Source organism: Mastomys coucha, unplaced genomic scaffold, assembly GCF_008632895.1.
Source record: "Mastomys coucha isolate ucsf_1 unplaced genomic scaffold, UCSF_Mcou_1 pScaffold3, whole genome shotgun sequence".
NCBI lineage: Eukaryota > Metazoa > Chordata > Mammalia > Rodentia > Muridae > Mastomys > Mastomys coucha.
The window spans coordinates 55,515,332-55,539,012 of record NW_022196909.1 but is presented as its reverse complement, the minus strand read 5'-3'; the positions used below and the strand labels follow the sequence as shown (position 1 = coordinate 55,539,012).

General features: G+C 36.6%; 2 protein-coding genes across 3 annotated transcripts in view; one reads left to right on the top strand and one right to left on the bottom strand.

Annotated features, from left to right (window-relative positions):
• Positions 1-580, bottom strand: part of Rhag (Rh associated glycoprotein) — a 35,461-nt gene extending 34,881 nt beyond the window's left edge. Inside the window, exon 1 of the mRNA XM_031347850.1 lies at positions 334-580. Within this exon, the coding sequence (XP_031203710.1) occupies positions 334-520 (187 nt within the window). The 5' untranslated portion in view covers positions 521-580. The remainder of the gene's footprint in view (positions 1-333) is intronic.
• A 10,040-nt stretch (positions 581-10,620) lies between these two features.
• Positions 10,621-23,681, top strand: part of Crisp2 (cysteine rich secretory protein 2) — a 30,003-nt gene continuing 16,942 nt past the window's right edge. Inside the window, exons 1-8 of one of the 2 annotated variants that reach the window (XM_031348149.1) lie at positions 10,621-10,750; positions 11,471-11,553; positions 12,618-12,649; positions 14,436-14,513; positions 18,523-18,639; positions 19,772-19,859; positions 21,939-22,081; positions 22,504-22,601. In XM_031348149.1, the coding sequence (XP_031204009.1) occupies positions 14,445-14,513; positions 18,523-18,639; positions 19,772-19,859; positions 21,939-22,081; positions 22,504-22,601 (515 nt within the window). In that variant the 5' untranslated portion in view covers positions 10,621-10,750; positions 11,471-11,553; positions 12,618-12,649; positions 14,436-14,444. Of the gene's footprint in view, positions 10,751-11,470; positions 11,554-12,617; positions 12,668-14,435; positions 14,514-18,522; positions 18,640-19,771; positions 19,860-21,938; positions 22,082-22,503; positions 22,602-23,681 lie in introns of both variants that reach the window. The other variant, XM_031348148.1, reaches the window with a different exon arrangement.

Here is a 23,681-nt window from a genome sequence, read left to right as displayed (position 1 = left end):
CTTTATTTCTTACAGAAAGAGTAAAGAAACCCCAGAAAACAAAGATAGTCAGTCAGTGTTAAGAATGCAATGAAGTAAAAACAACATAAATTATGTTAATTTTGAGCTTATTATTCTGTTATTTGAATACACACAGATTCTGTTTAAACACTTTCACTATAGACAGAAGACAAGACTGTCCTAATGGGAACATATAATACTCATGACATTAATAAATACCAGACAATTCTATCAGCATCTCAAAAATGTAATAATAAATACTATCATATTTACATATGTACAGAAAGACCTTGAAGAAGCCAAAGGAGTATAAGAAGTAAATTGCTTACTCACAGGGATATAGCTGAAAAAATTGATCCTTTTTTGCAGCAGTTGAGGTGTTACCCTGCTGGGATGCATTCTGCTGGGAAGCATTGTTCTGGGAAGCATTCTGTGGTGTCTCATAGTCAACAAATAATCCAAATAAAATGATCATAACAACTTCCAGGCTTATGGCCATTAGAGGGAATTTGAACCTCATGACTATGGCAAAGGACAGAGTTGCAATGAGAGCTTTCCAGGCTGTGTAGTGTTGATAAGAGCAGAGGACTGCTCTGTGTGTGGAATTAGGTTGCACCAGCAGAGTTCAGAGCACCCCAGGGAGTTCAAACTCCCCGCCCAGTGGAAATGGTAAATTCTGTAATGTAATTATTTTGAATGTTGAGGAATATACTATATAGATTGACAGAGGCTAATGTACAATGTAGAATGTGGGAAACCAAAAGATATGCTGTATATGTGTTTAGATTCAATAAACACTTTTTCAGTGTTTACGCTCTATAAAAGGCTAGGCTCTATAAAAGATGCAGATTTGAACAACATATATAATGGGCTTGCCAGTTTCCTTGAAATAATTGAGAATTTACTTGAGAAAGTAGAAATATAAGCAAGGAGTTATATGAAAACAAATAAGGCATAAAAGAATAGTTACATTATATATTTAAGATAATCAGAAGAGTTCAAAATTCTCAGCATAGTAAGTGAATGATGAACAGAATTGGAAATACTTAGGGATTCTATTGGACTAATATGTATTATATTTAACAACTGTGCAGGCATTGAGTTTACATACTGTGCCCTATAAAACATAAAATAAAAAATTAAAGAGTGTACATGCTACTGTTATATTTAATGGTATTATGAATATGGTTTATTAAAGTATTTATAGAATATATATTCTACCAAAACATAACTTTATTTTAATATACTTTATCTTAAGCTAAGAGCACTAGCTTGTAAAGTTGAATTGGTATGGAAACTTAATGGGCTTCTCTAAAATATAGATGGAACAGGATACATCTTAGAAAAACACAGTATATTTAGGGTATGGCAATTTGTTAAGCAAACTTGGAAAATAGTGATATTGAAAGGGAAGAATGGGGTGGCTGGAAATAAATATGTATTCTTGATTGTCTGTGTCATCAGGGGCCGTGCATACGATGTTGAGGATGCTGGTTGTTATCTTGTTGGCTACAAGGACTATATAGCATATTAAGAACCAGCTTTGCCAGGTAATCTTTTTAAACACTTACACTGTGTCTGAACCACTGTTCTAATGCTGTGAAGGGACATCATGACCAAGGTAAACCTTATAAAATAAAGCATTTAATTGGGAGTTTGTAGGGAGCAGACAGGTATGACAATGGAACAGTAGCCAACAGTTTTACATCCTAAAATGTAGGCAGAGAGAGATGCATTGAGACTTTTCCAATCTCAAAGCCCACCCCAGTGACATGCCTCCTTCAACAAGGCTTATAACAACAAGGCCACATCTCCTAATCCTTCCCAAACAATTTCACTAACTGAGGACGACCAAACATTTAGATAAGGGCCCACTGTGGGCCATTCTCATTCGAACCACCACATACTAATTTACACAAATGTCAATATGTAAGATGCAAAAAATATATGAGAATGTATATTTTCACCTTATAGTAGAAGAGAATGAGTTTAATCCAAGAAATAGCTGATTTATTATCTTGACAAATGTTATCAATGAATTGATATGTAGTCCCAAACTACTATGTGAATGGGAGACTTTTTTCCTGACCTGAGATATTTCTCCTAGTAGAATATATTTGTGTTTTAAGAATATAAAGATAACAGTTAAATAAATTTGGTCTCTTAATCCAGTTTCAAAATTTTCTATGCAAAATATGGAGGAAAATGCAAATGTCTGATAAATCGTTGATAGTCTGCAACCTGCCAACTGTTTTTGTTTTGTTTTGTTTTGTTTTGTTCCAAAGCATGGTTTGGGATGCCAGAAGATGGCTCACTTGGTAATGCACTTGCTTGGCTCCACAATCTTTCATTCAGTGCTAAATAGGATATCTGCATCAAATATCTTCCTTCAAAGCTCAGGGATCTCTGGACAAGAGAGGACATAAAGTTTGTAAGAACTGGAGGTGGTGGATGACTTCAAGAGACAGCAGCATCCATATAAAACAGGTCTGATGGAAATGGGAACTCACAGAACTTACACAGGAGACAACTTGTGTAAGACCTTCACAGGTTCAAAATGCGCAAACATCCCAGCATTGAGAACTAAGCACAAAGCTCACACCTAACCATGCAGATACCTCCAACTGAAACGTCTGTGAAAGGGAAAAATCAGATTTTCCCCCAATGGTTTGTTAGTAAGTATATCAATCACACTCCAGGGCAGACCTCAGCCACAGAAATAGCTGGCCAACAAGAATCAGACTCCATGGTGGTTTCTATTTTTATGAGCTTTTTGTTCTGTTTTTGTTTTGGTATTTTTATTTTACTTATTTGTTTTTTTGATTTTCATTTCCTTTTTTTCTTTACTTTTGGAGAAAAAGAGGAAAGATAAAGAAATACAGAACAGTAGTGATAGATGAGAGAGAACATTGAGTTGGGAGAGGATAGGAAGGTAGGGAGAATCTAAGAGGAGTTGTGGGAGGGAAATGTAATAAAAATATATTGTATGATTTTTTTAATTTTTATTTTAATTTTTAAATTTTATTTATTTATTTTTATTTCTTAATTTTTATTTATTTATTTATTTATTTTATGATTTTTTTTTAAAATAAAGAACTTAAAAAAAAAAGGTACTGGAAAAACAAGCAACCAACCAACCAACAAACATCAAACTGAACTGTTAGCTTCTGGGGACAAGATTCTGTCTCTTTTTCATATTGCATGCCTAATATCAATACTGTCCTTAACAGTATAAAAATGATCAGTATTATTAAGAAGAGCTGAACTGGGAAAGAATTGAAGAAGAAGGGATTAGGAGCAGTCCAAATGGTGTGAGTGAGGGAGGAGGGGTAGCCTAACTTTAATTAATTAAACATTTCTGTATATGTGTATGTATATATGTTTATACAGTATGTGCATATACTGCTGTATGACCCATAATTTAATAAATCATAAATAAAATACTGTAGTATCTTAGTAATAACTTGGATGTTGTAGACTCTGTCACTGTTCCAACAACAAGGCTTGTCATCACTATTTCCATGCCTGGAGCAAAACTGACCATTAAGCTCAAATCAGGATGCTTGGAAGGACCTGAAATCTGGCTACAGGCAAAGAGGACCGTGTGGGTAAGGAAACACTCGCTGCCTTTTCCATAAGTCTCTCTCTGAAGTTGTAAAGAGAGCAAGCTGGAGGCCTGGAGTATTCTTCAGTGCCACATCTTCTGAAACACAGGCTAGTTCTCTTCTGATCTTTTTTAGTGAGGTAAAGCTGCCAAGCATCTTAAATTAAGTAGCCAGGATCCCAGCTAGGTAAAGGCTAGCCTTCACCTGATATGTGGCTTTAGGAAAATCAGAGAATTACTTTTTTTTCTCAATTGGTGGAAACTGTATTAATTGTATTAACCTTCCTCCCATCCCTAATTAAATTCCCCCTTGATCTTCTTTTACTTCATCACCCCATCCACCTTCTTTTTTTTTTGTGGTTTAGGTTCTGCATGTGTGGTGCTGTCCAGGGGCATGTGATCAGATTAGGAGGACCACAAACTCACAGAGACCTCTGAGGCTCCTCTCATGAAGACAGTTCTTCAGTCTCTGCTTGCCTTTGATCACCCTTATATATGTAAAGAGTAAAATCAGAGACCTTCTGTAGGATGCGTCCCCCACCCCCAGTTATATTTGCTCACAATTAGTATAGGTTTATGGGTGTTTGGTTTGGGTGTCCCTGAGGAAAAGTGCCTTTTTAACCACATGACACCAGAATCAACATCATAACATTTTCACGGTCCTGCTGACATTTACTTAAAGTAGAAAGAAGTTTTGTTTCCCAACCTTTCTCAGAAAGAGTTATGTCTCAACAAATTCATTCTTGAATAATAACATACCAAGAATATTCACTATCCTAAGTTAAACTAAAGTTTAAAGGGGGAAGAAGAACTAGAGAACGAGAAGGTGATGGAGATGGAGGGCAGGCACAGACACTTGCTTCTGGCTTCCAGAGATACCCATCTGATTAGAAGCCTGGCCGTTGGCTCATGGGAGTACTCAGCTAATGTGGAAGGGAAGTCATGGACTGCAGAGGTGGCCTTGTGCAAGCTGCTTTTCAAAGATAAGGGTGGAACTGAAGGGCTTCCTGGAAAACATCAGGTCGTTGCTTTTGTTCCTTCTAAAATTTAGTTTCATTTTAAAAACCACATTTCTCAATGTGTCTCAGTTTGCAGAGCCCAGGCTTCGGAATGGTTTAGGTGACGTTGTTAACAGCCACATCAGCTGATGCTTGCCAGGCTCTTTGCTTTTGCTAGTCATTAAAGCAGTTGTGTAAAGTCGTGGGGCTGCTGAAGTCTTCCTGTGGTTCAATGCCAGCTCGATGACTCCAGTACCTAACTTCAGAGGCAAATCATTCTCATTTTAAAACTGTTCAGTTTTTTTCCTTCTGGATAATTGAATTTCATATTTTTCTATCAAGTATTTAAGGTATTATATCATAGGAACCCCAATAATTATGTGTGGCAATAGTTTGATATTCATATTTCTGGTCTCCTGTTATATACTTACATACCAATATGTTTTCACATGCATATGCCTTGTTTGAAAATATAAATCTACAGCATTTTCTACACCCATGAATTTTACTATTTTTTCCCAGTCTGATCTTGATTCATAAGCACTGATCATCCTGCCTCAGCCTCTTCAGTAACTCAGGTCACAGGCCTATATTATGACATATGGCATTGCATGTGTGTATGAATCAAGCCCAGAGGTCATGGTAGCAGTCACTTTCTCATTGTGCTATATCACCCATGCAAGGCTTTATGTGTTAATAAATTAGCCATACAGTTTAGAAGTACAGACTTACCTTTTCATTTTTAAAGATGGTAAAATTATATCTTAATGTGCATGAGCACTATGTATCAATATTTTAGTAGAAAGCTGCCAAATGGGATAGGGACATTAGATCAGTTGATACAGGACTTGACTATCATACACAGAAGACACGAGTAAGTAGAATGATTAAGCCTTACTCCATATCATTACCCTGTAATCCCAGCAAATGGAAGCCAAGGCAGGGAGATCAAAAGTTCGTCGTTATCCTCAGCTACCTACTGAGTTCAAACCAGCTTGATGTGCCCGATAGGCTTTCTCAGACAAATAAAAAAAGCCATAAATGTTACTGTTTTATTCACTATATCAAGGGAAACAGATCTAGTGATGAATACATAATGAAACTGGTATATGAACAAAATGGAATACTATTCAACTCTAAAAAGTGAAATAGCCAATTTTTCAGGGGAAAGAGATAAGTATAGAATGTATATTATTAAGTGAGTCTGTACAACCTCAGAAAAATCTCCATGTGAACATCTGAGACAATGTGTACAAACAAATACACATGTGGCCAGTGTAACTTGTAGAAAGGAGAGGAGAGGGCAACGATTAGCCAATAAAGGAAGACTGGATGAGAATGACGAACCCTTCAATTATGACAGAGGATAGAAAGCTAATTGTTTGTCTCGTTTTAACTGTCATGGAGTCCCCCACCCCCCACACCCGGTGAAATTTAAACATATAAAATGTACATTTGATAGTAAATGCATAAAATCCAACGTGAAGCTTCAGAATGGCTAACTGAATTTTGTAGAGATTCATAGATTTTTGGATCTGGTTAAATTCATGGCATGAAAGTTCTCACATGTACAAACACACAAAAATCCCCCACAAATAGCAAATAACTTTATATGTCACTGTAGATTTTTATGGGAAGATTACGAGTCAATGGATAAAAGTCCCATTCTGAAACTTTATGCATCCAAGCCTGCAGGAAAGGCTCCTTTGGACTGTTCAGTATAGATCAGGGTTGAGAATGGTAGCCCTCGCACCCAGACAGTACAGTCCAACTTCAACCCAACTTATCATGTGATAAGTGAACTTGGATAACTCCTAGTTTATATTCATGGACTTTTCTTCTAATAGTTGGAAATAACATTACTCTATAAAGTCAAAATTATTTCTAGCAAACACCACAATACTGGTGTAATTCAAGTCTTGACTATATACTAGATACAGTCACTTGAATTATTAGTCTTACATTTGTCATATTTAATTATTCACAGCCAAGACTACTTTGAAGAAATTTTAAATTTGCTTCCAGGCTGTGATTCACATTGCCTATTCTTCATTCACTTGGATTCTGTCTTGGTCAGTTGAATTCTTTGACCCCCAGTTTGCAGAATGTAAGGGGTCTCTATGCAAATGTTGCAGTGACATAACATTGCATGCTTTAGTTTTCTGTTTTTGCGCATTGATTGTGTAAGTTTTTTCCATATCCTTCCAAAAGATCCTACCTCTTCCTCAGAAAGGACATCATGTCTGTAGTTCGTGGCTGATGCTCTGATGCAACATCATCTTCCCTGCAACATTTGTTGTTGTTGTTATTGTTTTTTGTTTTTTTGAGACAGGGTTTCTCTGTATAGCCCTGGCTGTCCAGGAACTCACTCTGTAGACCAGGTTGGCCTCCAATTCAGAAATCCACCTGCCTCTGCCTTCCAAGTGCTGGGATTAAAGGCCTGTACCACCACTGCCCGGCATCTGCACCATTCTTTGACTTGCTATTTACCCATATCATTTCTGAGAACTTCCCAGGTACCTACAGAAATATACATGAGTAGTTGTCTCTCGTGATACATTTGAAGAGATTCCAAGACTCAATGCAGCACTTCTTATTTTATGGAGACTGCCAGGGATTAGAGGATCTAACATTGAACTCAGTGGCTTTTATAAGTCAGAATTACGAGATCAAGTATGCGTTTCATCTTGTGAAACGGAATTTAAATTCAATTAGAAAATACTTGGTTACTTTCATGATGCTCATGTCGCTGTTATACCAGTGGTCATATCTTGAGTTCAGTGGATCCAGAAGGCTGGGTATCAATCTAGAATCAGTTGGAGGAGGGGGTGAATATGATCAAACTACACTGCATGAACTCACAAGGAACTAACACAAATTAAAAATAGTTTCATGGTAAATAAGAATCTAAATGCCTTTCAATTTGTGCTCTTAAACATTATTCTGAATCCAATAAGTCCTTTTTTTTTCACACTTTTGCACATAGGGAAAAGAAGATAAGCAACATGTTTCCAAGTATAAACAACTTAACAATTCCTATTTATGCTTGTGTTTCTCTTTGATCACTTGTGTCTCATTAGGCAGCCCAGGCTTTGAACTCTAGGCCTTTACCTGCCAAGATCTGGGATGCCAGGTATGTATTAACATAGCAGGATGCTGCTAGCTTTTCTAAGGAGACTCTTCCCCACTGTCACTGGATTATTATTATGGGTAAAGAAGTCTTTCATTCATTGTGGCTCAAGTTTGACGAAATGTATCTCTTTATTTTGTTCTGATCTAATTCAACTTCTCAATGCAGTGGTATTTGACTTTGCTTGTTTTGACTTCAATTTCCAGCTTTAAGGATCAGCACATAACATTCCACTATGATTAACTGATCCATCTAGTTAGACGCTTTGAGGCCTCAGATGAACAGCTTAAAATCTTGTGTCCTGATTTAGAAATGACTGCAGTTGAAAAGAGAGGTTCTCTCCATGCCTCTCTGTACAGTGCCTACAGGCAGGAAAGAACATGCTAATGAACACATTCCAAGTTATTAAAATTATATATTATTATAGACACAACTTCATTTACCTTTTTTGGCACAGGTTGGATAATTAATTTGAACATACCAGTTAGTTATTAAAAAAATCAGTATAGTATACTGCATTAAGCAAACCAGCTGAATGTTTCAACACAGAGTCATTGGTCTATGACTCACTTTTCTTGCCAGAGGTTATCTGGCAGATGAAAAGGAGCTTTGAGGAGCAGGGATTTAGTAGAGAAGAGATTGGCCTAGTACCAGGTACAAGGAAAAAAGACAAAGAGTAGTGATGGAGGGAGAGAGAAAAGGAAAAGAAAAACAGAAGCAAAAGAAAAACATAATATGAAAAACAAACAAACAAAACAATCAGAAAAAAGAGCCAAACAAAACCACAAGAAAGATGCATAGATACAGAGACACCCATTCTCACACACAGAAATCCCATAAAAATCACAGACTCAATAATACAATCTTAAAGTCTTTTATTTGTTACTTATTAAGAACTTATTATAGTAAAGGCCTTCAGCAAGGCATGGATATCTTTTTGCAGTCTTTTAAACTTGGTTTCTGCCATCACATTCTAAAGTTCAGATGCAAGGAAACATTCACATTCCTGTGTCTTATGGATTTCTTTCAGGTAAAGCTCTTTACTTTCCAGGTCAGTAACAGATATTTGTCTCTCTCTTTTTTTAAAAGATTTATTTATTATTATAAATAAGTACACTGTAGCTGTCTTCAGACATACCAGAAGAGGGCATCAGATTTCATTATGGGTGGTTGTGGTTGCTGGGATTTGAACTCAGGACCTTTAGGAAGAGCAGTTGGTGCTCTTACCCACTGAGCCATCTCTCCAGTCCCCAGATCTTTGTCTCTTAAACAGACTTGAGTCATTTCTATACTTCCCTTGGGAACCCATCCTTGTAATTTATAGACAGTTAGCTGTAATTTCTATGTTTCTAAGGTCTGTTGCCTCTCTTTAAAACACATTTTACAATACTATTAATAATTAATAACATGTTCATACCTTAGAATATACAAAGACTTTGAGGCAGTAGCTCTCAACCTGTTGGTTGTGACTTCTCGGGTGTTCTTGAATGACTATTTTACAATGGTCACATATCAGATGTCCTGCGTATCAGATACTTACATTATGATTCATAAGAGTAACAAAATTAAAGTTATAAAGTAGCAATGAAACAATTTTATGGTTGGGGGTCACCACAGCATGTGGTACTATCGTTACAGTTAAACTGTAGTATTGAAAACCACTAGTACAGAGAACTATAGTACAACTAAACTAAACTAAACTAAAGTATAGTAAAACTATAGTATAGAAAACCACGGCTGTGAGGGCAGACATCACATTTTGTTTGTTCTCGTGACTTCCTAATACATCACAGCATCTGCTTTGTAGTATGGGTTCAGTTGAAGTTTGATAACATTAAAGCCATAGTGAGGGAAGAAAGAAAATGGAGCCACACTTGGAAGGCAACACAATACGAACATATTTATTATATCACCAGATCACAAATTTAGAATCTTTGGTTATATGTGAAAGAAGCCTTTTGTTGGGTCTCACATATTAAAAACCTCTAGTAATCAAACAGCAGAGGGAAACCTGTATACCATGAGCAGTTGTAAAGACACTGGCCAACAAAGAAGACATAAAAGGTTTCTGTGCCTAACTGTGCGCAGGGATGATTATGGATTTGTGAAGTGGTCTGGGTGATTATGATAGTGCGTGAAATAAGCTGCCTTCATCTTGCATTATGATTAGACTTTTATCACTACTATATTATACGTAACTATCATAGTGACCTAGACGACAAAATTCATCTATGGGTGAGGGAACTTAATTGGAGATCTTCAATCTAACTCTTCCTTTCAGCAATGAACTAACCCTCCCTCTTTTTATCCACTAAATCTATCATTTATAGTCCAGCTGTGAGGACCACATAGTGTCCGTTAATGAAGGAAAGCTAGCTGTTCATCCTGAGTATAGATACCTTTGGTCAGGAAATTCACGTATTAAGAAGCTGACCCAGCTATCTTTCTTAAATTTTCTGACCACCAAACTTCTGTGAAACAAAGATAACTAGGAAGAGTTTGTAAACAAAAAAAAAAAACCCAGAATGCTAACTCTTTGGGACTGGATGTATTATTGGCATTACACTGCCACGAGTCTGAAAATTTAAGAAAGACTTTAAGTAAGACTTTCCATTTAAATTCTGAAGCTCATTCACTTGGACATTCTGGAAAGGAAGCGCTTGCTTCTCGGTCCACCTCCCTGAACTTTCAGACTCCTTTCCTCTCTTCTTAGTTCTCTGCTGGGTAAACAGACATTGACTCCCCCAGCCCCCACAAACGGCGAAAACAAGCTATATCTTCATATTTTACATGGATAAATATACAAGAACTTTTCTGTGGCATCCTACACATTGGTGGTTGAGGGAGGGGTGGAGAGATTCTATGCAGAGGAACATTTACTTTGACAGAATAAAGCCTCGTGACACCGCCCCCACGTGGCGGCAGGAGGCGGTTATCATCGCCAGCAGAGGGGAGGGGCAGCAAGAGCCCTCTCTGGCTCCTTCCTGACAGCATGAAGACCTGTGCTGTGGAATCTGGGTAAATATTAGGGCGGACTGGGAGACTGGATGTGACCAGGGTGGAGTAAATGAGTGAAGCTAGTGCAGAGAAAGATTTGTGAAGTTAGGAGCCGTTAGCCGATCCCAGAACAACTGTTAGTTCACTTTTCCTAGCTAGAAACCACTAGAGATTTTCCCTTGCCCTTAAAAAAGAAATTATCCTGTGTGTATGATTTCTATTGAGTCACGGAGAAGGCTTGAAGCCATTTCAAAGTCTGACTTTTCTGCAGTCAAATGAAAAATATCAGTCTTTTATTGGGTGGGTGTGCACTTACAGGACTGCATCAATTAAATCTAGGGTCATTAGCTCTTCCGAACTTCCTGACATTTGACTTCCAAAATAGAAAATGCGAAATTATATTGACCAAACACCAACTCATGTAGTCAACATTGTTGGAGTTAAAGACAACAGCTTTTGAAACATGTGAAGCTTGAAGTGCTGTATCAAAGAGGATACTTCAATACATGCTGCAGTTTTTTAGGGTGGCAGCCAAGCAGCGATTTCTGAATTTGTCAAGAAGCAGACTTTTTAGTGTGACTGAAGTGCTGAAACACAGTCAGTGCTACAAAGCAGATTGTAGTGACATCAAAGAGTGAAGAATTCGGAGACCATTAGTGAGCAGGTTTGAAGTTTGTGAGAAAGTGTAGACAATATAAGGCTCTCTTTACATTGTTGTTTAAACATTTTTCTATCTTCCAGGACAAGGAAAGCAAACATCATGGCCCTCACACTTTAGAAGAAGCATGTCCTCTTGATCTTAAAACATCAGAAGAAAGGACAAGGTATTGTTTCATTTATATGTAGTAAGGATAGAATGATGGCCAATTTCTCACTTAAGTACGAATGTAAGTATTAAGAATAAGATAGAAAGTGAGGGAATGTGTAAGATATTTTTTCCTTGAACATATTTTCAGCAAACGTGTCCTTCCTTTGACTCAACAAAGATAAGGACAGTTTGGTTTAGCAACAGCATGGGAGTGGAAGGTGTGACTACTGGACTTTGGAATTGTGGATCATATGGCACAGACACACTGATTGTGTCTTTGAATGAGGATGCTGTTAATTCATTTTCCTGATGTTAAGGAAGACCATACCTTCAGTACTTGATTCTTTTCTAGACTACACTGCTTTTTTTCCCCCACTGTGGCACGATGAAGAATAAAATAAATGTTTCAAACAATTTGGAAATTAACTTTCAACCAAATCACAGAGTTTTATGGAAATATCTGATAGGGCTAAACAAATTTAAGTGCTGCAATTGATAATAAAAACACCAAAATCAGACATGTATGGTTATGTACATCATACTGTGTGTATTAGGAGTCTTACAAAATTTTGTCTTTGAATTTTCAAAGTAAAACTATAGAAATTTACATTTTGTCTAAAACAACACCGAGGCTGTGGTGGATTTCCTGAGCTTGATTGTTTCCAAAGACTCTATCTTAAGAGTAAACTATAGAAAGGGAGTAAAAGTCATAAAAAAGTTGATTCAGGAATGCATTCAGCTGTAAGATGTGTCCTTTTTTTTTTCCTGAGGAATTAAATAGTCTTGGGTAGTTAATAGAAAAAGACAAGGTTCCAAAGACATTGTCTAGAATCTTGACTCTAGATTGCAATACGCTTACGAACCTATCTGGTAAGGAATGGATAGCCTGTTCTACTTATGTTAATAGTTTAGATAGGAACCAAATAATTAACAACTGGTAGTGACATTTGAGCCTGTTGGTGTGAAAAATACCATTTCAGGGCAGATTTGATTGGAACTGACTTCAAGATGCAGATTATGTCCAGAAACAGTTGTGATGTACAATCTTGTCATCTCTCTCCACCTTCTCTCTTGACACAGATAAGGCAGATATTTCAACTGTCAAATCAACAGTAAGTTACCATTCTAATGTGAGTATTTTATCCTGCCAATCACTTTGGCATTGCCAAGAGTAAAAAGCTATCCTTAGTACATCTACCTGTGCTTAAAAAGGTGAAAAATTGTTCTGTGAATATCAATGAAGCTCTGTTTACAATGTTATTACAGAAACAATAGTATCACTTTTATGTAATTGAACTTTTTATATATGTAAATATAGTATAGCTTATTCCCATGTATTTTGTTATGTCCACAGTAGATCTGTGTTTATTGGGAAAATGAAAACTTGTTAATGATGCTTAGCATTTAATATATGAGATTGTATGAGAAGGAATAAAATAAAAATGAAGGGGCTTCATGAAGCTGGATTAATGACATGCTCTTTCTTTTTTTTATTTATTAGATATTTTCTTTATTTACATTTCAAATGTTATCCCTTTTCTTGTTTTCCTCTCTGATAAAAAAAAAAAAACCTATTTCCTCCGCCTTCCCCCTGCTCACCAACATATCCTTCACAGGCCAAGGGCCTCTCCTCCCATTGATGACCGACTAGGCCATTCTCTGATATATATATATATCATCTGGAGTCATGAGTCCCACCATGTGTACTCTTTGGTTGGTGGTTTAGTCCCTGGGAGTTCTGGAGGTATTGGTTAGTTCATATTGTTGTTCCTCCTATGGGGCTGCAAACCCTTTTAGTTCCTTGGGTCCTTTCTCTAGCTCTTTCATTGGGGACCATATGCTCAGTCCAATGGATGGCTGTGAGTATCCACTTCTGTATTAGTCGGGCACTGCCAGAGTCTGTCAAGAGACAGCTATATCATGACATGCTCTTTCAAAAGTGAAACTATTTTGTTGTTGTTGATATTGTTGTTGTTTTTAACTATGTACAATGGATTTGAAGTCATTATTGGTGAGTAATGAGAGGAAAAATGAATATTTCCTCAACTGAGCTGCTTTTAGTTTTATCCTAAGGACCCAAATAGTATTATCCAATTTAAGAGAAATAATATGGGGAAGAACAGGAAGGCCATTTAAAATACAATAAACCCTAAACAGCCTTTTACTAAGTCAAGACTTGGCCAGAATTGAGTTGAGAAAGCCTTTAATTCACTAATTACATTTTTGCTTGTCTATTCCAAGAATTTTGACAATAATACAAGGATGAGAAAAAATAAACATAATTTCTAATTTCTTTTTTATAGAACAACCCTTTATAAGATATTTGGTAATCTGCATAATCCTAACTCTGAAATCTTAACTAAATTCTGGTCCAGATAAATAGTTCTTGCTCTCATTGAGAATAAGAAACTGAGCTATGGGATACAGTGAAAAATGAACCATACCCTCTCTTTTATCCCCCTTTCCTTTTCCCTCTTGCTTTGATCCCACTCACTCTGGGCCTTACTAGCTCTAGCCCATAGGTTTTTTTTTTTAATTTGTTTCTCATTATGGATAGTTATAAGCAGTCAGTGTCCTTAACCTCTGAGTCATCTCACCAGCCCCATACCCTCTCTCACACAATCAGATGGATGATCTATTTTTTCCACATTCCTTTTGTCTAAAGAAAGGGAAATGAATGTTTGCAGGAAGGTGCTAGGATTTCCCGAGTCTCTGCATATGCAAGTCCAAGGCCAAGTAAAGAGGTTTTCAATTCATGATCCTTTTAGAGACATGGTGGAGTCATTGTGATTCTACTTACACCATTTCTGGTGTTTGGCAAACTCAGATCACCCAATTCCCTCCCTTCTGAGTCCCTGCACTGCTGACTTCAGTGGATGTGTCTGTTTGTTTTGATAGCTTCCTGCCATGGCTTGGTTCCAGGTGACGCTGTTTGTCTTTGCACTGCTGCTACAATCACCACTCACTGAAGGAAAGGTAAATCTAAAGTGGAAACATCCTCTCAAAGCAGCCTGCCAGTTTTGGAAAAATGCCCGGCTCCTGTGAGAACAGGAGAATCCAAGTATCTTAGTAGGTGGAAAAAAATGCTTTGGGTGGCTCACAGCACTTCACAGGGAAATAGAGATAAGGCTCTTTGCTCCATCACTCATGGCTGTGATAACCAATAGACACATGTGCCTACTGGACACTTGAAAAGACAAAATTATTTCAAATAGAAGGTTACCAGGCACCAAAGATGTAGCAGAAGTTCAACAACAAACCTCACAAGTATTCTGTTAAAAAGTGAGATAACATTACTTCTGTATAATTGGCCAAATAATAAATTAAGTTCAGAGTACTGTGATAAGAATTACCAAAGACTTGCTGGCTGATGCAGTAGACATGAATTTCCTCTGGTTGTACAGGCTAGAAGTCTCTAATTAAGGTTTCTCTGGAGGGGCTTTGGAAGGGACTCATACCATCCTCTTTAAGGTGACTTCTTCCAATTGTTCTCCTTTGTCAGGAGGCTGTGTCACCATAACTTCCTCTTGCTTGCCAACACAGTCTCCTTTCTATCTCCTAAAATCACTTGGCCTGAGATTCAGATTCCATTTTGATACTTTGGCTAACTTTGTGTCACGATCTTCAAGTTGATTACTTCTCTAAAGCTTTTTTCTTAACCAATAAGACTATATTTACTGGTTCTTAGAATCATAATATGGAAATATGTCTAGGGGGCAATCACTCAACTTATTACACATAAATATATTGCAGAAATTAACTTCTTGCATATTTCAGTAGGATCACTTCCAATTAAAGTCCCATGTTATATGGATTTAAAGAGCTAATTAATTATGGATCTTCTGCCCTCTTGTGTTATCTCATCCCATTTCCATGTGATTGATACAGAAATTTAAGAATATATAACCTCAACTTTGCATCTTCACCTCTATCATTATATTTATCTCCTGTAGAACAAGCTGATTTCTAAATTGAAAAGAATTCAGACTCTAAGGTTTTTCTATTGTGTTTATCAATGATCATGGAATTAACATATAAAATGTTGTTACTGTGTGGAAATCTTGACTTCAGACCATCTACTTTCTTATGCCTTTATGTTTTAATGATCCCAAACCAAGGCTGGTCACCCTTATCAGTGTGTGTAGGCCTCACACATGGAGTTCTCGTCCTGGCCTAGAAGCCTGTGAATATAAAGTGCTATGGTCATTGTTGTCTGTTCTCACACTCTGCTCTGACTGTTAACATCCAACATTAACTAGAACTCAAGACTCAAATAGTTGTTCAGACCTCATTTGGCATTCATAGCTTTAGTCAGTCCATCAAAATAGTCAATTTCTTAGACTGGAGAGAATGTTCTTATCCTTCCAGGCCTTTATTATAACAGTTTTCCATCTTTTCTCCCTTGTTTGTTTTTTTTCCTCTCTTAGGCCTTCACAATTCTCTTTTCACTTCCTGATCCAACTCTTGGCCTTCATTCATGAAGTCATTACAAAGTGAAATGTCATTGGATTTGACCACCATCAAATGCATACTGATCACCTCACTCAACATAACCCTATGTGTTTCTCAGAAATCAAATGGACATTGAGCATCTTTTAAAGTCCCAGCCTAGAATCATCTTTTGTGAACTCTTCCTTATCCTCATAGACTCCACCTATCTGAGCTCTATTTTTTTAATGCAATATGAACTCCGTAAGGATAGATCCTGGTTTTTAGAGTTGATACATATTTTACATCCTGACATCTCCAATCAAAGCTCTATTGATACTCATCTAAACGTAAAAAAATACACCTATAAGTAACATTTTTCATGTACAAAACACAATGGCATAATAATAAGAAAATAATTTCTTATCCTAAGAAACCAACATTTTTGTGTTTTAAATTAATTAAGTGGCATTTCAAGGATATTGGGAGCAGCATAGGAATGACTGGTAATTCAGGGGTCACTGCTGGTACTTGACTTGTGCATTCATTATAACTTAGGAATATGCAACTGTGCTAAATCTGTTGGTTCAAGGCATTACCTAATAGTCTCTCTTCTTAGCAACACAAAGCAGGAGGTAGACACAGACAGAGAGTCAAAAATGGCAGTGCTTTGTGGTCAGAAGTATGAGGCCAGGAACATGAGAGTCTTGAGGGAACTAAGGATTGTAGGGGAGGTAACAATTCCAAAGTATCAGAAAACCTACTGTGAGCAATGTGTCTATTAAGCATACGTCAAAATCTTGCTCACACCCATGAAACATTGCAGCATTGTATAAACATAAGCTTAGAACTTGTCTAAAAATCAAAAGTTCCATTCTGATCTTAGAATTAGCTGTCATATGTACCTACTCATCCAGAGAAGCTGAAAATACAAACACTATACCAATTTATTACTGAACTGAGCAAAGTGAGGAATATGCCATTCAATTTGTTGCCTTCAAATTGTATATAAAACATTTAGAAAGTATGTATTGAACAACTCTGGAAAATTTGCTGTCTAATAATTTTGCGTAGTATGCTGGATGGGACATAGGAATTTGGACTGAATTTGAATATTCTGTCTCCAAATGTAGATATCACAAATAACAGTGCTCCTGGTAAAGTCTACAATGAACCATTGACTTTACTCACCACAACTTACTGTGGCTTGATCAAATGTAAATGGTTATGCTTAGATGGGCTACTATGAATAATTTATGAAAATATTACCTCATTTATTTATTTTTTTCATACAATTTCTTTTGATTATAATTTTCCCCTCCACCAACTACCAAATTATCCTACCTCCGTACTCTCCCAATTCATGTTCTCTCTCTCAAAAAAAAATACCAAAAAAACCCCAAAACCCAAAAAAACCCCAAAAACAGAAAGCAAAACAAGCAAATAACAAGACAAAAAAAAGTCAAACCAAAACAAAAAGTCCACAACACAGCGAAATGAAACAAAATACATTCAAACTGATAGAGCCTGTGTTGGCCAACTACCTCTGGACTTGGGGCCTGCCTTGAGTGTGGTTAATATACTTACTGACACTCCATTGAAGAAGACTGATTTTCTCTTTGCCAGCAGTTATCATTTACAAATAGTTTCTCAGTTAGGGATGGGATCCCATGTCAAGTTTCCCGTTTTAGTACTGGGATTCTTATCTAATGGCCTGTGCCTCTCTTGTGTGTTCTGTTATTGTCTCTGTGAGTTGATATGTGTATTTGTCTGCTGTCTGGAAAGACACTGTTTTGTTGGAGTTATCTATCATCTTTGTTTCTTAGCATCACTTTGCTCATTCTTCTGCATAGATCCCTGAACCCTGAGGGCAGGCAGGACTTTGATGATGAAGACATTTCCTTTAGGACGGAGTACTCTCAAGTCTGACACATTCCACACATTGTCCAGTGGTAGGGCTCTATGTTAATTCCACCTACTACAAGAAGAAAGTTCTTTGGTAAGGTCTGAATAATGCATTTTGATCTGTGGATTTAGCAATATTTTGGTTAACCACTTTAGCAGTGTTGTGTATGGATTCCATCTCATGGAGTAGGCCTTAAATACAATAAAAAGTAGTTTTTTACTTCCGTAAAATTGATACCATATTGCACCAATTCATTGTGTTTTTCAGATCACTGTTGTAAGTCTACAGGTTTGTATCTCTCAGATATTACCTTTCTTCTTGGGTCATGTGCAGCATACCTTCTAATACCACCTCGCATAGGATTTAATAAAAATAATAATACTGAAAGTTGAATTAAAATCAAACATTTGTGGCCTCAGAGGAATTTTTATTTTGCATTGAATTACTTACCATTTCCAAGTCTTCTGTCTACTCATTCCTATTAAAATTAAGTGTTGACTTAGAATCATTGGCATTGCCAAGCAGCTAATTCCTTTTCTATCTGTGTGATATTATGTGAGAAACAATTTTAAAGTGATTTTTGTTGAAATTTCTTAGATGCCTGAGAAATTTTAAAAAAAATGTTAAATGTTAAATGTCATTTTCCTTCAGGATCCAGAGTTTACTTCTTTGATAACCAACCAACTACAAGTTCAAAGAGAGATTGTAAATAAACACAATGAACTGAGGAGAGCAGTTAACCCTACTGGCAGCAACATACTAAAAATTGTAAGAGACTTGAAACAGTGCTAGTCAGTGTGGAGGGAGGAGCCAGTTATGAGGGAGGAAATAGATGTGGAGGGAGGAGCAGTTGAATGGCTTCATATTGTGGTATAAAATGTTCCTGTTCTGATTTTTTGCTATTTTACTTACAATTTATTTGGGAAAGATTGTATTATTTTTCTTTTTAACATGGTTAAATTACTTGTCAGGTTTGGGGTCTAATAAATTATAATTAGAAGCCAAGTCTTTGGGCATCCAAAGTGCTTTAGGAAGCACTTAATCTATTGACTTTCCTAAGCATGTGTCAAGCCAATATCTTTCAGTATTTTACTTCTTGAATAAGATTTTCTCATCCCCTTCTCTCTCTAGTTCTCTCTCTCTCTCTCTTTCTGTATCTATGTGTGTGTGTATGAAGGAGAGAGAGAGAGAGAGAGAGAGAGAGAGAGAGAGAGAGAGAGAGAGAGAGAGAGAGGAGAGGAGAGGAGGGGGACACATACGCACATGTTTATAAGTATATAGGTGGAGACCAGGAACATCAGATTCCCCATGGGACTTGGTTATAGACAGCTGTGAGTCAATTGACCAGGGTGCTGAGAACCAAATATTGAGTGTCTCCAAATGAGCAGTAGGTTCTCTTAGCTACTAAGCTATCTCTTCATTCTCAATCCTATAGCCTTCTTGATGTAAGGCATTTCCTAGGGCAGTGTTAATAGCCTTTTAGCCTATTCAAGCACATATTTCCCACATAAAAACAACAGGCATCAACAGACTTTGGAATAACCCAGATCAGCTTACAATATTAAAATATTCTTAGAATCCTCCACACATGTCAACATTTAGTATTATTCACACTCATCCTAGATATGTGGCTTTATAGTTAGATATTTTGTTCTTATACACATCCCTATTAGATTTCTCTTCATGTGGAAATTGGTACACACTGGAATTAAAACAAGCAAAAGAGGCTTGCTTTTAGTTTTTACCACTAAGTAATAAATTTATTTTTATTAATTAGTCTCAATATCAATGATAATCACAAAACCTTTTACAGAAGTTTTATAGTTTTTATAACCAATCAAGTTAAATATTTTCATTATGTTTGGGATCATTATGGTTTTCTTTTTCTTTTGATATTTAGGAATGGAGCATACAAGCATCAGCAAATGCTCAAAAGTGGGCTAATAAGTGTACTTTAGAACACAGTAGTCAAGATGACCGGAAAACCAGTAGGTATTGACATATGGCTGCTGAATAAATTAATAAATTCAACCCTAACAGTCCTTTCTGGGATATTGCATTAAAACTATGCACATAAATGTTATTATTGCTATCTTTCAAAAGCCATTTATTATGTATATTCATATATAATTATAATAGCTGTATGGTTCATGATCATTTATGTTTTATAAATGTTTTGTGCATTTGTATCATTTGTTCCATGCAATGTATCATTTGTTTTCTACAAGCTTATAAGCAAAGCAGATCATGGGTCATCCTTTTCTAAAAAAAAAAAAAATCTTAAATTAGAAAAAAAATAAACTTATGAAGAAAAACTACAGGTCAGAGGACACACTGAAATCATGTCATATTTCAAGAAGATTTTTTTCAAGCTTTATCAAATCTAATCTTCTGTCCCTTCATTTTGATATTATGCAGTTTTCAGCATATTGATATCTATTTTATGATATATATTTAATTGTGTTCAGTTTTTGCTTAATTTTGCTGCAAAGTACTTCATGTTTTGAAATCACCTTGAAATTCATGTAGACTGAATATTTTGAGAATGTGTATTTTTAAATTATATCAAGCAGTGATGTTTTTTCTTTTCCTTATTTGTTTGTTTTTGTTTTCTTTGTTTTTTATTTATTTTATTTTATTTTTTGCTTGGTTTTGTTTAAGTAGGATGTCATTTTGTAACTCTGGCTGTTTTACAACTTTCTATGTAGAACAGGCTGGCTGTTAACTTGCTCTAATCCTCTTGTCTCTGACTCCCAATTCTGGGACTAAAGGTGTGCGGTGCCAAATATTGTTTTCTATGTAGTTGATTTGACAGATACATAGATTGGTGTTGTAGAACCTAAAGAACAACAGGACACCTTTTATGGAAAAGTACAGAACCATGAGGGAGGAAACATGCCCAGATCTCACACAGGATATTTACTTATTATATCTTGAAGCATAATACATGTAGGAAAGCATATTGCATGTGGAAGTAATTAGTTATCCCTGCATTGTTTTAGTTGGTATATAATTTTATGATTTTATTATTTTATAAGGTGTGGCCTTATTGGAAGATGTGTGATTTTCTTAGAGGAAGTATGTGTTTGTGGAGGTAGGGCTTTGAGGTCTCATCCATATGTTCAACTCTGGCCAGTGTGAGACAGTCTCTTCTGGCTACCCGTGTGGATACAGTTCTCTTCTGCTGCTTACATACTAAGATGTAGCACTCTTGGCTCCTCTGGCAACATGTCTGCCTAGATGCTTCCATGCTTCCTACCATAATGACAATGGTCTATTCCTCTAAACCTGTAAGCCAATCACAGTTAAATGCTGTCTTTTATAAGAGCTGCCTTGGTCACGGTGTCTCTTCAAAGCAAAGGAAACCCTAGCCAAGACAGTTAGCAGCTAGCATTTTTGATATTTATTGTATGCAGCATAGACATGGCATTTCAAGCTTACACAAATTAAATGAGGAAGGGACAGCTATCATTACACTTGCCCTGGCTGCATTTGGTTCTCCAAGGAGAAGGATTAAGTCTTCAAAACCATCTTCCATCTTCTGCCTACAGTTGTCTCTTTAAAATACTGTCTCAAATGCCTTTCTGCCTTCATCATATAAAAAAGCAACACGAACTTTTCCTTAGGGTTTTGTGTGTGTGTGTGTGTGTGTGAAAATTAGTGAATGAGATGAAAGGAGAAAATCTTCAAGTTCTGGTCACTATCTTTACTAAGTCTACATCACAAAGATGAGAGAAAGCAAGGCATATACACATGAATTTAGTATCTAGATGACTGCAGTTTTGGCAATGCAAATAGAGCAGGCTTCAAAATGAATTGGGATTTCACAATCTATTTAAATATTTGCATGTTTAGGCCTGTTGGTTGTGTCAGATGACTGTCTTTTCATCTGATTAACAAAATAATCAATCAATTAGTTAATCTAAGTAGCAGGCACCCTGCTCTCACCTCAAAAAACAGATATCCACCATTGTCCTATGGCTGAAGTACAGCATTTTGCATTTGGATAGTCAATTTACTTTGCCAATGAAAGTTTTAGTTTTGCTCATAAATACATTTCTTCCCAGATTTGAAATGTGGTGAGAATCTCTATATGTCAAGTGATCCTACCCTCTGGTCAACTGTAATTCAAAGCTGGTATAGTGAAAATGAAAATTTTGTTTATGGTGTAGGAGCTAAACCCAATGCAGCTGTCGGCCATTACACTCAGGTGAGTAAAGCAGATGAAGATGCCATAGTTATAAACATTGCAACTATCAGGTGATATAATGACCAACTTATGACCCATTCCCTAGGGGACAGACTAAGTAGGTACTATATAGTTCTATTATTGGAGTGACACATTAAGATATATGACTTTATGCCTAGGATCTGAAGAATTACTGATAGGGAAGCATACAATACATCTTGCCATTATAAATGTATAAAAACTGAATTCATATACTTAGTATTTTAAAATATATTAAAAGTGAAAATGTACTACTGTGAATAAAAAAGTTAATTATTTTGTAAGGTATATGTTATAAACTGTAGCACCCACATATTTATGTACTATACATGTTAATAGTTATTTTGAGTATTTTAACAATTTTCTAATGAAAGTCTATGCATTTATCTCCCATGGACATGTAGCTTATTTGGTATTCATCATACAAAGTTGGATGTGGAGTTGCTTACTGTCCCAATCAAGAAGACCTGAAATACTTCTATGTTTGTCATTACTGTCCTATGTAAGTATGTACTTCGGAATGAAATGTGTGCAATTTACCTGCAATCTGATATATGAAATATCTTATATAAACCAAAGCAGAGTTGCAAATGTAGCTCCACCAAGGGAAGGACAAATGTCAGGGTTCTTACTCTTAAGATCAAGACAACTTTAATTTGTTAGAGGAGAAATTCCACAATTCAGAATGGAAAGATCTAAGATCTTCAACATTTAGGAAATGATGTCCTTGCTCTCCATTATCCTTTCCTATGCTCAGGTTCATTCAAAGACCTTTTATGCTGTGGATTTCTCTAAGATTTCATGTTATTTATTTTGCTAATTTCACACTCCAGGATTGCACAAGTTTGATGGTAGACCAAGTGGTTTAAGCTGTTAGCTTGCATATGTGAATGACAAACCTTGATTTCAGCTTTTTTTTTCTATTCAAATATTTATTTTTCTTTGTTTCAAGACAGTTTTTTTTATATTCAAAAATTATTTTATTTATTTAAATCCAAAATTTTGCTCCCTTCCCAGAGTTCTTCACCCAACTTTCTCCCCTTCACCTCTGAGAGGATGCTCACCCCCTGCCTTCCTCATGTCTCTCTTCTCTGGGGCATTAAGACTGTACAGGATTAGGGGCATCCTTTCCCACTGTGGCCAGACAAGGCAGTCCTCTGCTACACATGTTCCAGTGGTCTCTGAGCTACCTGTATATACTCTTTTGTTGGTGGCATAGTCTCTGGGAAATCCCAGAGGTCTGGGTTAGTTGACACTGTTGGTCTTCCTATGGGGTTGCAATACCCTACAGCTTCTTCCATCCTTCTCTTAACCTTTCCATAGGGGTTCCTGACCTTAGCCCAATGAAGCATCTGCATCTGTCTCAGTCAGCTGGTGGGAGAGGCTCTCAGAGGACAGCTATGCGAGACTCCTGTCTGTAAGCACAACCTAGCATCAATGATAGTGTCAGGGTTTGGTGCCCACACACGGGATGGGTCCCAAGTTGGGACCGCCTTTCCATCCGTCTCTGCTCCATTTTTGCCCCTGCATTTCTTTTAGACAGGAACAATTCTGGGTCAAAAATTTTGAAGGTGGGTCAGTG